At 45.9% G+C, this 16,491-nt stretch overlaps 1 protein-coding gene across 5 annotated transcripts in view; it reads right to left on the bottom strand.

Moving 5' to 3' along the window:
- The window catches only part of LOC308492049 (coiled-coil domain-containing protein 162-like), a 113,798-nt gene that overhangs the window by 24,913 nt on the left and 72,394 nt on the right, over positions 1-16,491 (bottom strand). For 3 of the 5 annotated variants that reach the window (XM_081036381.1, XM_081036384.1, XM_081036383.1), the window contains 4 exons: positions 15,975-16,139; positions 11,496-11,725; positions 8,768-8,906; positions 7,423-7,543 (listed from right to left, as the gene is read on the bottom strand). In XM_081036381.1, coding sequence (XP_080892507.1) covers positions 7,423-7,543; positions 8,768-8,906; positions 11,496-11,725; positions 15,975-16,139 — 655 coding nt within the window. The remainder of the gene's footprint in view (positions 1-7,422; positions 7,544-8,767; positions 8,907-11,495; positions 11,726-15,974; positions 16,140-16,491) is intronic. The other 2 variants (XM_081036382.1, XM_081036385.1) reach the window with 1 other exon arrangement.

The following is a 16,491-nucleotide window of genomic DNA, read 5'->3' on the forward strand; positions in this document are numbered from 1 at the left end:
AAGATCTTCCGCTCTGACTTCCTCCCCTACTTCTCTCCCTCACTCTCTCCATTCCAGCCCCACTTGGGTCTTTGCTATTTCATAAATATGATAGGCATCCTCTGCTTAGGGCATCTGTATGGCTTGTCCTTCTGTCTAGAACGCTCTTCCTCCAGACACCCAGATACCTAACTCCCTCCCCTTCTTCAAACTTTGCTCAAAATGCCACTTCCTCAGTGAAGTCTATCCTGACCACCCGAAAGTTGCCTTGTGCCCCCTTCAAACCTCCACAGCACCATCCTCCTTACTCTATTATTTTGTTAGTTCTTATGTTTATGCTTATTGTCTGTCTATTCCCTTCTAGATGATAAACTCCCTGAGGGTAATGATGTTTGCTCGATGGCAGGAAGGATGCAGCCTCAAAACAGCACCTAAAATACAGGAGCCTAGAACACAGTAGCTGCTCAGTAAATAGGTATTGAACAAAAGAATGAATTAGAATATGCTAAAGAAGCACTGAAAGGATGTATTAAAAACTAATTAAAAGTGGTTATTTAGGGGGTGGTAGAAGACGATCAGTGGTAGCAATAAGACTTCTAAATGTATATTTTTAATATCATTTTGAGTTTTGAACTAGGTGAATGTATTCTGTGAAAAAATACAATAAAATGTAAAAATAATATGACAATGCTAGAACAATGGGAATATGTCAACACTCCTTCACTTGCACATGGCAGAGCAAAAGCACACGTGTATGTTGGTTATGTTGCCTACTTCCTTGAGCACAGCCCCAGGGGTGTCTTGAGAGAAATGTGAAATAAAAGGTAGCAGCCAAGCACCCCCCCCTTCCTCTTCTGTTGTAGGGTGCTGGCCATCAGCAAGGACATGCACAGGCCTGCCCCTGCCCCCAGCTGGTTCTAATGTCAGACGAGATTCCCTACTCCTCATACTTTCATTTTGCTGAAAGAAGACACAAGAGAAAGCGTCCAGCACAATCTTCCCAGAAATGTGGATATGACAGAGCAGGTGCCTCTAGTATTCGCACTTATTATGTTATTTATTGGGGGGGGGGGGCTGTTTTTGAAAATAGGACTCCATGTTTCTTCTACAATTGGCTGCTTCCCATCCTAACAAACATATCTGATTTTACTTTTCCTTTAGGACAATAAAGCATATCGGCCACTGTCCTAGCACAACTGAAGTGGAAAATGCAAAAGAGTTAATTTGTCTAGCAGTTCACACTTCTTAAGATGTTTAAGACTTTCACAGGTCTAAGCTTTGACAAGACTAAGTTCATGTATATTTCAGACAAGAAATTGGATACTTTCCCCAGGGCACGTTAGTGGCAGGTATCTGGCTCACAGCTAAGCCTGGTGAGGGACCACATCCATCACACAATTCTTGTTTAGGGACCATGACCTGCCAAATGCCCACAGAGCTGGTTTTGGGTTTAACTCTGGGCTTAGCTAAAGGGGACGTGCTTTACTGGCATGGTGGGAAATCATCCCAACACAATTTTTCTTCATGAGTTCAAGTTCCGACATGCATATGTATCTGTAGACAGGAGTCAGGGGAAGCCAAAGAGAGTAGAATTCATCCAAGAGAAGTAATTCCCAGCCAAGTGGAGTTGACATTCTCCAAATGTGTCTCATTTTCAGTGTGTGTGTGTGTGTGTGGTCATGGCTTCTTTAAGATGAAACAGTTTTTGACAGAAGCATGAATTTGGGAGAGAGACAGCACACTGGGCATTAAATTAGGGTTTTGTTCTCCCCCCTCACTCTGTTTCCAGGTCTTTGGAGGAAACTTCGACTCCCTGGTGGCCAAACCACTTCCCCTCTCTCTCTCTGAACACTCCACCCACCGCCCCACTCCCCATGCAGCCCCCTCCCTCTAGGAAGAGCATCGTGGTTTGGTAGCATTTCAGTTCTCTAACACAACCACGAGCCCTCTGTGCCTGAGTGGTTCCTGGGTCCTCAGCCAAGGCAGAACTGAAACTTAAAGGCACACAACTGCCAATCAAGGTTCTCCATGACCAGACAGGGGTGCGGGGAGAAAACCTTGTTGCTTCAAGCATACGTATGCATTTTGTACCCCTGTGTTTCTCAAACTGCCCCCCAGAACAGTAGTGCCTTGAGTTGATGATAGGTGTTCCCAAGGGGAAAAACTATGTTCAAATAAATTTGCTATGGTCAAATAAATTTAAAAAGATTTCATACTCTATCTCTCTCCTGGCGATTTACAATTCACAGTAGGATAGTAAAGGCTCTGAGAAGGTATAGAGTAAAGAAACCTTTTAAATTATTTACTCCAAATTTCCAAAACTTATTTTGATGAAACAAACAAACAAAACCCTTCTCTCTCAGCTCCTGCAAAATCCTCCTTTCTAAAGCAATTAAGACTAAGAGTTGGTTGGTTAATCAAAAGAAATCTGTGAAACCAGAGAATGTTTAAAAGGTGACATGCACTATTTTAAACATTTTATTTAAGTTAAAAGTATACTAGTATACAAACGTTTGCGGATATTCTAATGCAGAACTTAGGCCTTTCTTTTCCTTGTGTGTACCACCAACTGGAGTTCTGTACCATCTTTCTTCTATAAACCATAATGTATGTTCATGGTCTGCAATTTTTAGTGTTCATTTTTTTTGGTTTGTTTGTTTCCTTTTATGGAGAGAAAACTTAAAGACCATAAACCAACCCAAATGCATCAGTTTATAGAGCAGTTTTAGGTTCACAGAAAAATTGAGCAGACAGTACAGAGAGTTCCCACATAGCTCCTGCTCCCACCCTTAACACACAGCCCCCCCTCATTATCTAATCCCACACCAGTGGGGTACACCTGTTACAATGAAGAACCTACACTGCCATGTCATTATTACCCATGTCATTATTACCCATTATTACCGTAATGAAATCCATAGTTTTCATTACGGTTCAGAAACGAAGGGTTTGACAAATATATAACGGCATGTATCCACCCTTGTAGTGTCATACAGACTAGTTTCACTGTCCTGAAAGTCCTCTATGCTCTGCCTGTTCATCCTTTTCTCCTCTCTGCACCCCTGGCAACTGCTGATCTTTTTAATGTCTCCATAGCTTTGTCTTCTCCAGAGTGTCATATATCTGGAATCATACAATACGTAGCCTTTTCAGGTTGGTCTTTCTCTTAGGACTGTACATTTAAGCTTCCTCCATGTTTCTTCATGGCTTGATAGCTCCTTTCCTTTTTAGTGTTGAATAATAGTTCATTGAATGGATATACAACAGTTTATCCATTTCAACTTCGTTTTTAAAGAACAGATCTCTTTCTTTTTGTACTCCTATTTCATTGGTTTACATAATACATAATTAAATTACTCAAATACAGTGACGAGCAAAAGTAGCATAAACAGGTTTGGAGTAAACAGTGACGCATGATGCTAGGTGAACCTACGTAACCCAAAGACTGTGATTAGGGAGTACTTTGCCGGCTTCTGTTCCCAAAGGAGTGGAAAGCTTCAGGTCATCCACAAATGTGCTAGTGAAGGATGGCTGGGAGAGCGCCTGCTTTACTGTTGAACTGTGTTCCGGGCACACAGCTGGGGAAAGCTGGCTTAGACCATACTATCCTCAGCATTTTGATTGTGCTTTCCTCAAGTGAAACATTTGTGTTCACTCACCTTTAACAAATGTATGCTTATGTATTTATAACTTTCTACAGTACAATCACTGGCTAATACTGCAAAGCATGATGTGCTTAGGGAGAGGTCTCTCCACAGTGAGAATGGATCTCAATCCACATTCTCAGTCGCTCCCTTGACCTTTTAATTCTTTTGTCTGATTTCTTATCAGATGTGATTGGGTTATGTTTTTAAACCTCAGAATGTGGCTGAAAATAAGCATGTACCAGGATTAGAAGTGTCACCTCTACGATTTAATATTCGCTCGTGGGTTGCCTTCTCATGGTCACTTCAGGATACCTCAGTGTGGAGTGTGACATGGGACTTCTTACATGTGGACTAAATTTATTTAGAAGCTCCATTAGGTTGGTGCAAAAGTAATGGTCGTTTAAAAGGTTAAACATAATTGCAAAAACCGCAATTACTTTTGGATCATCCTTATAATATTTTCTTCCCATACCCCTGGGGTACTGCTGGCCACTTTGGAGACTGCTGGCCTTATAACTGCTCAGAGACATCTAGAAAATCAATTAAAAATGACTTCAATGCCGAAATTTCAAAGATGGAGCATGGCAGAGTCTCTCTGAATCAGGGGAGCCCATCTCTCTGCTAAGACAAACCCCGAGGCTGAATGGGGAGGGGTGCAGCCACTTTCGAGAAAGTTCTCAGGAGACCACTAGTTTAGCTACCAAGAACTAGCAGCAGACTGGGTGTGCCTGCCGCATTATTAGATGCTCACTGACAAACGGACAACTCACTCGGAAGCTGTATAAAAAGATTAAGCTCCAAGACAAAGTGGGGATGAGGGAAGGAGATAAATGGGAGAAGTATAAAGGGTTCCTTTCTGGCAGGTGTAAATGTAAACACCGGAGTCAGCCAAGAGGGAGGGACAAGACCTCGGAGCAAGGACAGGAGCCTGTGATTTCCCCTGGCCTCAGTCTCTCCATTCCCAACTCCTTCAGGAAAAACCCGTAGCCCCAAACTAACCTTGACCACAAAGGGTGGTCTGTATTGCATGAAGAAGCCCTCTGTTGGAAGCCCCATCCACTATGGCTGCTGTTTGTTGCTGAGATGAGCAAGAGGTGTTGTTTTTTTTAAAAAAAGGTTTTTATTGGGGAAGGGGAACAGGACTTTATTGGGGAACAGTGTGTACTTCCAGGACTTTTTTTTTTATTTTCCAAATCAAGTTGTTGTCCTTTTAATCTTAGTTGTGGAGGGCGCAGCTCAGCTCCAGGTCCAGTTGCCGTTTTCTAGTTGCAGGGGGCACAGCCCACCCTCCCTTGTGGGAGATGAACTGGCAACCTTGTGGTTGAGAGGACGTGCTCCAACCACCTGAGCCATCTGGGAGCTCAATGGCAGCTCAGTTCAAGGTGCCATGTTCAATCTTAGTTGCAGGGGGTGCTGCCCACCATCTCTTGCGGGACTCGAGGAGTTGAACTGGCACCCTTGTGGTTGAGAGCCCACTGGCCCATGTGGGAATCGAACCGGCAGCCTTCAGAGTTAGGAGCATGGAGCTCCAACCGCCTGAGCCACCTGGCCGGCCCCAAGAGGTGGTTTTATTGCCTTCTTTGAAGGAACCCACCCCACAGCGGTCCCAGGAAGACTAAATTGAATAAATATATATAAAAGCACCCCTAGCATGAAGTAGGGAGTCTGTCACTTGCACTGGGGAAGTCAGGATAGGCAGAGACCCATGCTTCCACATTAAGTCATGCTGAACAGACCAAAACCAAAACACTCTCACTGTTGGCATTCACTTTCAAAGCTTTCTGAGTACAGAATTGACCTGTATACTCTAGCCATAGTAAGGTTTGGTATTATCCACCTTACACCACTGAGAATAACTCTACGCCTCCCCTCTGCCTGACTTTCACCAGACCCGTACTGAAGGCCCTTTCCACGCACAGCTGGCAAGCACCACACACAAGGGGCCACACCGCACAGCTGCAGCGCAAAGACTCTTCCTCCGCTAGTCCCCAGTCCAGGCGTCTCGTAAGAATCACAGCCCCAAAACGTACAGATGGTTGCACCTGCCCTGTGTGTGTGGATTTTCTCCAAGGACTTAGAAGGGAGCTGCCTGAATGCAGCAAACACAGCACAAACAACAGGCGCTCTGTCTTGTTAAATGTCCTGTAATTGGAGCTCACCCACACTCAGCTTTCGGGTGACATGCAGAGACGCCCAGTGGGGACCGGCTTGCTTTCTCATGGCACAGCTTTTCCCAGAGCCCTGTTTACAGAATTCAGTTACTCGAAGCACTGAAAATGCCAATGGCTTAGGTGAGGACAGAGGTTATTCATAAACAATGTCTATGGACTTCGTCTCAGAAGGAAAACCTATTTTTTTTGCTAGTCAGACAACTCGTCAGTAGCTCAAAGGTTGTGGAGTTTCCTACAGAATTAGTAGGAGTTAGGAGGAGACATTGCAGTTCAGACAGGACCAGCTGCATAATTTGGCACATTAAACTAAAATAAAAATGCAGAGCTTCTTGCTCAAAAAGCAGGAAAAAAGAGCAGTGATAGATACGAACATATAGATTTCTCCTTCTGCCATCTCTCTCTCGACCTGTCATGGTGTTCTTATTTGTTGCACTCCCAGACATGGGAATGCTTGCAGGGCAAATGTGACCCTCGTGAGCATGTAGGGGCCTGCCCTGTGACTGGGTGCAGGAGTGCACGTGGCCTAACGCGTACAGGACTGAGGCAAAGAAGTTGAGCCAGGGGTCTCCCCTTCCCACCGGCTCACCGCTTCAACCCACTGTGGACAGGCAATCCCAGGAGTATCACAACCTCCGTGCTGGGATATTTTGGAGATCCAGGGATGGGCCACAGGCTTGTCTCACTAAGTTACCCCTCAAACACGCTGTGGTGCTGTCAGCCTGGGATCCTTTAGAGCTGCCAAGTACACAGACCCACCGCCCGAGCCTCTGCAGGCTCAGGCCCCGCCTGGGGTGGAGGACAGCAGTGATTGCCGCGTGGGGATGGTGAGGGGGAGTCCAGGGGTGGCCTGGGTGACCGAGAGCAGAGCAGCAGCAGCTGAGAACCCCTCCTGGCAAGGTGGGGAGGCAGCAGCAGGTGGGACCACATGAGAGCCAAGGCTCCACGGCCTTGGTGCATGCTCCATCAACTTACTGGATTCCACTTACAAAACAGAAGTTTTAAGTTGAAATGAAGAGGTTCAAGATGGCAGCCATGGAGCACAAAAGCTCACGTGGCCCGAGTCCTGTGTGAGTACCCTGGTCACACGCCCATGAAGTGAGTCTCCCTGACTTTAGACCTCAGATGAAAGGCCACAATGTTGATGCCTTCCCACCCCAAACATATGCATTGGTAAGAGTTTGACATAGATATGTCATGTACACGTGTAATATAGATACATATATGGAATAAGAAAAGCTTTATGTGTTTCCCCCATTTCAACTTTATTTCAGTTACGAGTTGGTCAGCAGGGTTGAGACCGTATAAGACTATAGTTAACAAAGGTTGTCTATTGTATTTATCTATTTAAATTTAATTTATTTTTCAATTACCGTTGACGTACAACAAGTGTGTTCTTTCTATTCAAAAGCCCTTTAAGTGGAAGGAAGTATATCAAAGTGTTAATAGTAGTTCTCTTTGGACCAAGGTGTTAAAAAGCAATTTTTATATAATTTTCTGGGCATTGTGAGGTTTGTTTTTGTTTTGTTCCCCCCTCCCCCCATAAATATGGATACACGGATTGCTTTTATAATTAGGAAAAAACAGTAAATGTGATTTTCTGAAGTAATAAAATAACCATACTGTACCTGTAGGGAGAGTGCACTCCTCCTTGGATTTTTCTGACATAACCAGTGTTATCTCTCTGTTAACTTTTCTTAATACCTCCTGGATCATATGTATTTCAAGATTTTCCAGAAGTTTCTGAAGCTAGAAGAAGCAGTTTGAGAGTCAGTCTACATTCAGTTTATTCTCTAGGCTCCCAAGTCAGATTCCTGCAGAAGGGCTTTGGGCGGCTCCTGTCCTGCAGGTACTCTCTCCCGGGGAAGAAGAAGGGTTCCTGTCTTGGGCTCCCACGTGCGTCTGTGGGGGTGGATACACCTCTTTGGAAACCAACATCTTTTCCTCTTAGCCCACATCCTGACTGATAAAATACAACCCTTTTTACCAAGTTCTGCTAAATTGCAAAATGCTCAGTGCCTAAGGGGCCCTCAGATGCTTTGGGCAGGAAGTGCGGGCAGGAATTTCATGAGCTGTTATCATAAGAGAAGCCCTCAGGTCTGAAACTCAATGTAGACACCAAGGAGGATTTCATGAAAAGATTTGAACCCCATACATGACCCCATACATGACCAGAGTAAACTCTGTTCCGATAACTGTGAGCTCTCCCTTCATCCATTATGCTCGCAGAGCACACATTTCTCCCTGTCAGAGGACCCCAGGTGCTAGGGAGGAACCAGGGTTCAGAAGGGTAAGCAATAGGCTGGGGACTGAGGGCTGTGTGTGTGTGTGTGTGTGTGTGTGTGTGTGTGTGTGTGTGTGTGATGGGGGACAGGGCGCTGAATTCTCCTTGATGCTCCCTGGGCACACATCTCAGCCTTGACACTCAAACACCTCGAGGCTTTGCTTGCCTGTTATAATCAGCACAGCTACGTGGAGCCTGTGTCCCAGGATCAAGGTGAACAAACACTTGGGAAAACAACTACATAGATCATCTAACACATGCCAAATGGGCTAGTGCATAAACGGCGTTGTGTTATTCGCAGAAAATCAATCACAGGAGCTATTTTAACTATTCCATTTCCATGAATGTGTGTATGGAAGTGGGGGGCGTACCTGTGTGCTGGATTTTATGTTTAAGATGCTAATGGCTGTGTTTTCTGCTGTCTTTTTTGTGGTGCTGTGCCTTAATTTGGAAAAACTCAAATATGAAAATCTAGACTTAAAGTTCTGAGACCTTAATTGGTAGTTATTTGCTTAATCAAAGCCTCACATGCTTTTAAATACTTAGTTCCCTCGGAGCCTGTTCAATGATTTACAAACCTGCAATTTATACTTCTTAGAAAACAACACTACTTGGGTACATCTGTAGTTTTACATGTTAATGCCATAAAGCAAATTTTCAAAGCCACATTCAAAATAGCTCTTGCATACCTGCTGAGTTTTTATTTCAATTTCTGAAGCTCCTTTCGGGGGAAGAATAGATTGACTACTTATTATAAGTTCTTCAAATTCATCTTCTTTCCCCATCTGCCTAGCAATGGCTTTCATGCTGGGGTAGAGAATGTCAGTTCTAGCAAAGAAGAGAGAGAAGTTGCAAACAAACATATCGTTTCTCATTCAGATTCTCTGACAATTATTTTCATTCATGTTCTGTTTCCTGTCATCACCTATAAACCTCCCGACCCATCACAGCCAGTCACAGCAACATATAAATTCATCACAGTTGCCACTCCCTTAGTCGATATTAAATCCCAAGACCTTTTCACTGGATACATTTAATTTCTTCATTTTCTTCATTTTTCAAAATATTGAGAAGTCTTGTTATTCGCTAGTCACCAGCAAAGCTGACTGTAATAACACCTAAGACAGACAATTCAGACTGTGCCACCAAAGGGAACCTTCTCGTGCTCAGTAAGCTCCAGGGTGGTGGGTGGGTGCTCAGTGAATGCTTGTTTGGTGACAGACACATCGCAGAAACCACATGTCTTTTGTGCCAGCAAAATCATTTCAGCCAGGGCTTGAAGCTGTGAAAGCACCCCGGCATCTCGCAGGCCTGATTATATTAATACCACTGTACCTTATTATGTCTCTGGCTGCAACCCATGGCGCTCCCAGAGACTCAGTACCTGGGTCTAATGGGGCAGACAGTGGGGAGAAATGCAGCAGCATCTCCTCACCTGGTGCTCGCTGGAATCCTGTGAGCTAAATAGCTTAGAGTCAGCACCACGGGGACACTCTAAAAGCACAAGTTCCTGGGCACAGAACTCTGGGTAAATGATGTATAGTGTGGCTTAGTGGAATCCCGCGCCATCCCTGCAGTCAGCAGAACCCAGTTGTGGGGACAGAGCCCCAGAAAGCAGTTTCCAGGCTCTCGGCCTCACATAGAAAGGTGCTGCTGGCTCAGGTAGTAAAAGGCCATCAACTGTGATTGGATGCCCATCACCTGTGGCTAGTTGGCCGTCAGCTGTCACCAGTGAGCCGTTGGCCATTAATATAACTGCCGTGGCTACGCTAGCAGAAAATGGGGGCTAGCAAGAAGATGGTGGCTCAGCTAGCAAGCGCGAATTGCAGTTAGCACGGCGGATTGCAGCTAGCAAGGGGAGTCGTTCAGTTGGCAGAAAAGCGGACAGCAGGTCACAAGTCGTGTGAATCCAGCCTCCAGTGAGACTGTAGGGGTGTGACTCCCCTACCTATGGCTCCATGGGTGTTCCTTTTTGGCCTAGCCATATCCTGTGTTCTTATGTGGGGAGCGGGAGCTGAGACCACGCAGGCCGCCCCGCACGACAAATGGTGCAGCGAGCAGGCTATGGTGCCGGCCAAAGCTCTCCGAAGGACGGTGGAGCAGTTTGTGTGTATGAACACTCAGTCTCAGGAAGACCAGGAGGAGCAGCTGCTGGAGAGCTGGACCCCCGTGGAGGGATGAGAAGAAGTGGACGGTTCCCCAACCAGCAGAGGCCAGAGAAAGCCAAGGTCATTGCGCCCCTGTGGGCTGGGAAGTGCTTGCTGAGGCAGCCCGGATGCAGGACTTGTCCCAGGAGGAAACACTTGCTGAGTCCTCCTTGCGCGATAAGGGTGAGGTCAAGGTCATCCCTCACCCCCAGGACAGCCCTGGCGAATGACTATGGACTATGGGGAATTGTCTTCCATCCCTGATTTAATGGACAGCTTGAACATGCCACCATGTAGTGGAACTGGCGGATGTTTGTTTTTGTGTCTCGACTGGCCGCCTTCGAGAAAATGTGAGAAACCCTGGCTGTGCCCTGAGAGGCCCAGAGAGAGTGGCAGTGCCCTGAGAGCCCTGGCTGAGCACAGGAAGTCTGGCTGAGCCCAGAGAGAGTGGCAGTGTCCTGAGAGCCCAGGCTGAGTCCAGGAAGTCTGGCTGTGCCAAGAGAGACTGGCAGTTCCCTCAGAGCCCTGGCTGAGCCCAGAGAGAGTGGCAGTGCCCAGAGAGCCTGGCTGTGTTCAGGATATTGCATTCACCTCCAGGCTCCTCACACAGGGCCCCTCGCTTGTCGCATAGATTGTGAGGCGAGACCCTGTAGGGGTGGAGTGTGGGGACAGAGCCCCAGAAAGCAGTTTCCAGGCTCTCGGCCTCACATAGAAAGTGAGGTGCTGGCTCAGGTAGTAAATGGCCATCAACTGTGATTGGATGGCCATCAGCTGTAACCAGTGAGCCATTGGCCACTAATATAACTACCATGTCTATGCTAGGAGAAAAATGGGGGCTAGCAAGAAGATGGTGGCTCAGCTAGCAAGTGTGGATTGCAGTTAGCACGGCGGATTGCAGCTAGCAAGGGGAGTCGTTCAGTTGGCAGAAAAGCGGACAGCAGGTCACACATCGTGTGAATCCAGCCTCCAGTGAGACTGTAGGGGTGTGACCCCCCCTACCTATGGCTCCATGGGTGTTCCTTTTTGGCCTAGCCATATCCTGTGTTCTTATGTGGGGAGCGGGACAGGAGACCTCGCAGGCCGCCCCGCACGACATCAGTGTTTCCTGTAAAACGCTCTTTGTAGAGACACATCGCCCAGCTTCCTCTGAGCTCCGTGGGGCTGGCTACACCAGGATTCAGGGACCAAATCTTATCAGGGGAAGGGGCTGGAGTCTGGCAAACCCCAGGTTCCATCCGTTCCTATGAATGTCCACCTCAGCGACACTTACCCATAGAGCTCAGAGAACTGCTTGTGGAAAGAGACAGAACTGCTGTCCTGGTCTTTTAGCTTAAGCCAACCCCAGTGCTCCTTCAGCACTTCCAGCTGCTTCCACAGCACCAGATATGATCTCAGCAAAGCAAGAGACGTGACTGCATTGCCAGGGCCCCCCGGAAGCTTGGAGGCCTGTGGGAGGCTTTGGAACTGACTTCCGACTCCTGGCGCTCTGCACAAGTCTGGCTGAAAGCGTTACAGAAAGTCTTCTTTATTGACCATGTACCAACACGGGATACCATTTTACCCGCAGCCCGCACAGAATGAAGTCTTTGAACAATGACTCGTCTCCCAGGAGGAGTGGTTTACAGACCTGCAGCACTTGTAGGGCTTAGAGACGGAAAGCGTCTTTCCTGAACAGACAGGATACAGATATCTGCTGGAGTCGTGAACCACTCCGTTTTACATCTTTCTTTACTTGGGTACTAACATTTTATCTCCCTTTGAAAAATCAAGCCTTTCGTGTTTAACCTCAGCATTCTGGAAAGTGCTCTTCTACACCCTCAAGGTTTAACTCCTCAAATGATAGAGCCGTAATATAACCTTTAACTGGGGACTTTATGCACTGCATGGGTAAATAAATGGAAACCTAAGTTTGTTCTATGTCCTGTTCCTTCTCCCATCCTTTTAAGTTAGGCAGAGAATATGCCTCTTAATTTGAGTTTATTATTCAACAGGCAATTTTACTTTAACAGTATGATTTGTTCATTCATTCACTGGTGTTCCTCTTAAATATGTGATTGTTGAGGGACTGTTATGAGCCCTGGAGAATGTGGAGGGAACATGGGTTTCAGGTCCCTGCTCTCCTGTAGCCAGTGGTATGAGGGCCAGGTCACCCAGAGAATGATAGACAGAATGGGGAACCTGTGTCCAGGACTTCCGTCTGACAACAGCGCCTCAGTCACAGGAAAAGAAGCTTTCTTTTGCAGACAAGACGGGAAATCTGGATCACGATGTTATGACGAGAAGGGCCTCAGAGAACAATCAGGTAATAGCTAGCACCTTAGACACTCCAGTTTCCAGGCTAGGAATGGGAAGAACCACCACCTGGTATAACTAGCTCCTAGATCAGTGCTATTAACATATCTCAGGATATGTTAATATCTTTATGTCAATACCTTATGGGCAGCTCTGACAAAAAAGAGGGTTGGCAAGACCCCGGGAGAGTGAGCTCCTGAACACAACTGACAACCCTTCAACCTCGCAGCCTACCTCCTCAACTATCAGCTGATCCATACATTTCCGGATTTATCTTATCCTCACAAACCTTTCATTAAATGAAATCTTACACAGTGGCCCAAAATATCCAACAGCCCAAGGCTGATCATGGTGGAAGAAGCAGCCTACAGGCCACGTAATTGGCCCCCTGCCTCAAAAAGCCGCACGGTGTCTCTGAGAAAGCCAGGGCTCCTGGGACCAACAGTTTTAAAGGCCCTGAGCTAATCCATCACCTTCACTTTGGAGCTCCAGAGACTGAAGTCTAAGAGATCACAGAACTGGTGCTACAGCTGGGACGGGAAACACGGAATCCTAACTGACTGGCAGTATAAATTCCAGGGTCTTATATTGTTGATGAATATTTAAATGCTCTTAAAACAAATCACAAAATAAAACTAATTTAAATAAATAATAATTTTAAAGCATACTTAACCCTGTTAGTATATAGTTGGCCCTTTAACAGCGTGGGGGCTGGGACCCTGACCCTTATGCCGCTGAAAATCTGAGTATAAGTTAAGCTGAATTTGTGGATGTGAAACCCAGGGATATGGAGGGACAACTGTATATTTATTGAAAAAAATCTGTGTATAAAATGGACCTGCCCAGTTCAAACCCATGTTGGTCAAGGGTCAACTGTATTCATATTAAGAGAAGTCTTCTCTTCCTAAGTGTTTTAAAGGATGAGAGAAGGAATAGGAGATAAAAATAAAGGACAAAGTAGGGGGAAGTGGGGATGTCAGGAAACAATGGTAATCCATCAGAAACAGGGCCAGAAATGGTAAAGAGAGGGACCAAAGGAGCCAGTATGCTTCTTGATCTCGGCACTGCTTGTTCTATATCCAGCTTTGCAAGTGCTCCTTCTAGGTGAAGCATCTAATTCTGTTGTAGAATTTAGATGGCTCATCTAAACACACTCCATTTTCCACTAATTGGCCTGAAGTGGACTTGTGACTCAGTGATAAGACACAAGGAAAACCTACTGGAAGCCTTCTGGAAAAGATTTTCCTTCTTGATAAAATGATAAAACTCCTTAAGGAAAAAGGGTTTTTCCTTCTCTTTTCATCTTACAAGGATGAGGGAGGCATTTTGCTGACACACCCAGGATGGCAGAGCTGCGAGCCTGCACCTACCGGGGTGACTGCTCCAACCTGACCTGCCTCCTTCAAAACTTGTGTTGAAAGATGACTACACTTCTCTCATTTCAGTCATGGCTAGGGGGACAAGCTGTTACTTATGGCAGGTGTTTTTTAGCTGGCATGGAAGAGCATCGCTTAAAGGTGGAGGAAAAGAAAAAGCTCCTAGAAAAGTAGTTTGGAAGTGGAAACCCGAAGGATACGCAGGAATTAATCAGATGATGAAGTAGAAAGTGGGAGAACATGATAATCATTCGGATTGGTGGACATGGGTGGTGAGGGAGGATGGGGAAAAGTAGACAAACTTGAGAGACAGTAAAATAATAGGACAGTAAAACTTGGAGTCTGAGTATAGGGTATGATAGAGAGAAGTCAAACACGAGGTCCAGATTTTTTGGCTGGGACAGGTTGAGGTAAACTGACAGCAAATATGGAAAAAGGAGCAAGTTTTGGGGCAGTAGAATGAGCTCAGTGTGGGACACACTGTCTCAGAGATGGAACAAGGCAGTTGAGCACGTGACTCAGATAAGGCTGTGTTTTGGACTGGACATGTAGATTCTGGCTTTGTCGCACGTACATCATCAAAGTCATAACAGCAGACAGGTTTGCCTAGGGAGAGGGGGAGGAGTAGAGAAACCCAGTGGATAAGAGTATGAGAGAGTTCCAGGGCAAGACTGTTAGTTTGGCCTCTGGGTCTCTCTCCTCAGGAGGCATGGGACTTTCAGCACATCGCTTAACTTTCCTGAGCCTCGTTATTCTTATCTGTGAAATGAGAATAATGAAAGCACTCATGGAATTATTGTGAGGATTAAAGACATTACTAATTAATGAAGCATCTGAACAGATCTCAGTCGTAGCCAATAGCAGTATTAGTAGTATTCAAAACCAACGTGTTGGGTAGACACAGAAGGCACGGGGCCCAGGACCCACAAAATATTTTCATTTCTTTTTAAATCAGAAAAAAGAACATTTAGGGTGAACAAAATGCTTTAATATATGACATTAATATATTTGTCTTTATATTAACACAGTCGTAAACTGGAATTTAAACATTTTTTTTATGGAAGAAAGGGTCCACAAATGTGTCTAGAATCATGGAAATCAAAATGCAGCCCTGGTAGTAGTTGTCGTGAGACAAAACTCCAAAAACAACATTTTGGGCATTGGCAGAGGTAGAAGAATCTACGGAGAAGCCTGAGAAGGTGTGTCCAGCACAGTCGCAGGAAAACTGGGAGAGACTTGTGCTTTGGAAGCCAAAGGGAGAGAGGCTTCGAGAAGGATACACTCTGTCAAATCCTGCCAAGGGGTCAGGTTGGAAGGGGACTGAACGGTATCCAGAGGATTTCGTGACAAGGACTGTTGAGCTCTTGATGACAGTGGTCTCAGTGGTGAGATGAAGAAAAGGAGAGATTGCAGTTTCTGCAGAGTAGATGGAAGGTAAGGAAATGGAGATGGCTGGTACACACATCTCTCAGAAAGTTTAGCTCTGGAAAGGAGGCTTTTTAAATAGGGGCACCAGCTAGCTTACCCTGGGTCCAGACAAGTTTCTACCTAGTTCTCAGATACATGCAGAATTGTTTCAAGTTAGGACACTAAGTGGGCTAGTGGCTCTTGGTACTGAGAGTTTCAGAGGGACAAATTCAAAGGACGGAGTGCTTGCCTAGGAATCTGTAGGCTCGTTGAGTGATGAAGACAGGGGCCCAGGCTGGAAATGTTCACCCGGGGCCCCTGTCATACCCCTCTGGCCTTTCCAACTCCAGTCCTAAATGTGTGACTCACACAGAAAAGAAGCCAGCAATGGAGCATTGGTTCCATTTATTTTCAATGCAACTCCCACAACCTTTGTTCTATTTTTAAAATTAAAATAAATGGATATACCTCTGATCACAGGACTTATTGTGAAAGAAAACACTTTGGAGAGGCTTTCACAGCTACTCCTGCTCCATGGCTGCTCCTTGCAGCGTGAACCCTGCCCTGGGACCCACCGGGAGAGGCTGGAGGGCAGACGGGTCTCTCTAGTCCACGGCTACACTAGGAAGGTCCTTAGGACCGTGGAACATTGGCCAGCGATGTGTGCTGCTCACCGAGAATACCTGTGTACTTTTTTCTAGTGTGGCTTGCTGTCCTGGGGGACTCTGCCTGATCGCATGATAGCTGCTCAGAAGTACGTCGTCCATGAGCAGGTGCATGCCCGCCAGCTCTCCATGAGCCACCCTGAGGTCACGGTCACTCAGCCCGCAGAGGCACAGCTAACATCAAAAGAGAACAAAGCAAAATGAAAACATCCATGTTGAAGACTTCTATGTCTCCTTTACACGTGGTTTTTGGGAAGAAATTAAGAATAATTGTGTTTATAAGCCCTGTGCTCCCAACTATTAAAAAATTCCATAAAAATCAGAGTAACATTTCTAGCTCAAAGTGTCCTTTGAACATCAGATTTTTGGCTCTGTGTGGAAACCCAAGCTTCCCAGCCCTTATAGCGGTGTCTGGACATGGTAAATGTATAGTGTGAACCCAAGTTTCCTTTATAAGTACAGACATGAACACATGTCTGCCTAGGGAACAATATAAACCAAAATGTGAACTGTGTTTGTCTCCTAG

The sequence above is a fragment of the Rhinolophus hipposideros genome, assembly GCF_964194185.1.
Source record: "Rhinolophus hipposideros genome assembly, chromosome: 3".
NCBI classification, from domain to species: domain Eukaryota; kingdom Metazoa; phylum Chordata; class Mammalia; order Chiroptera; family Rhinolophidae; genus Rhinolophus; species Rhinolophus hipposideros.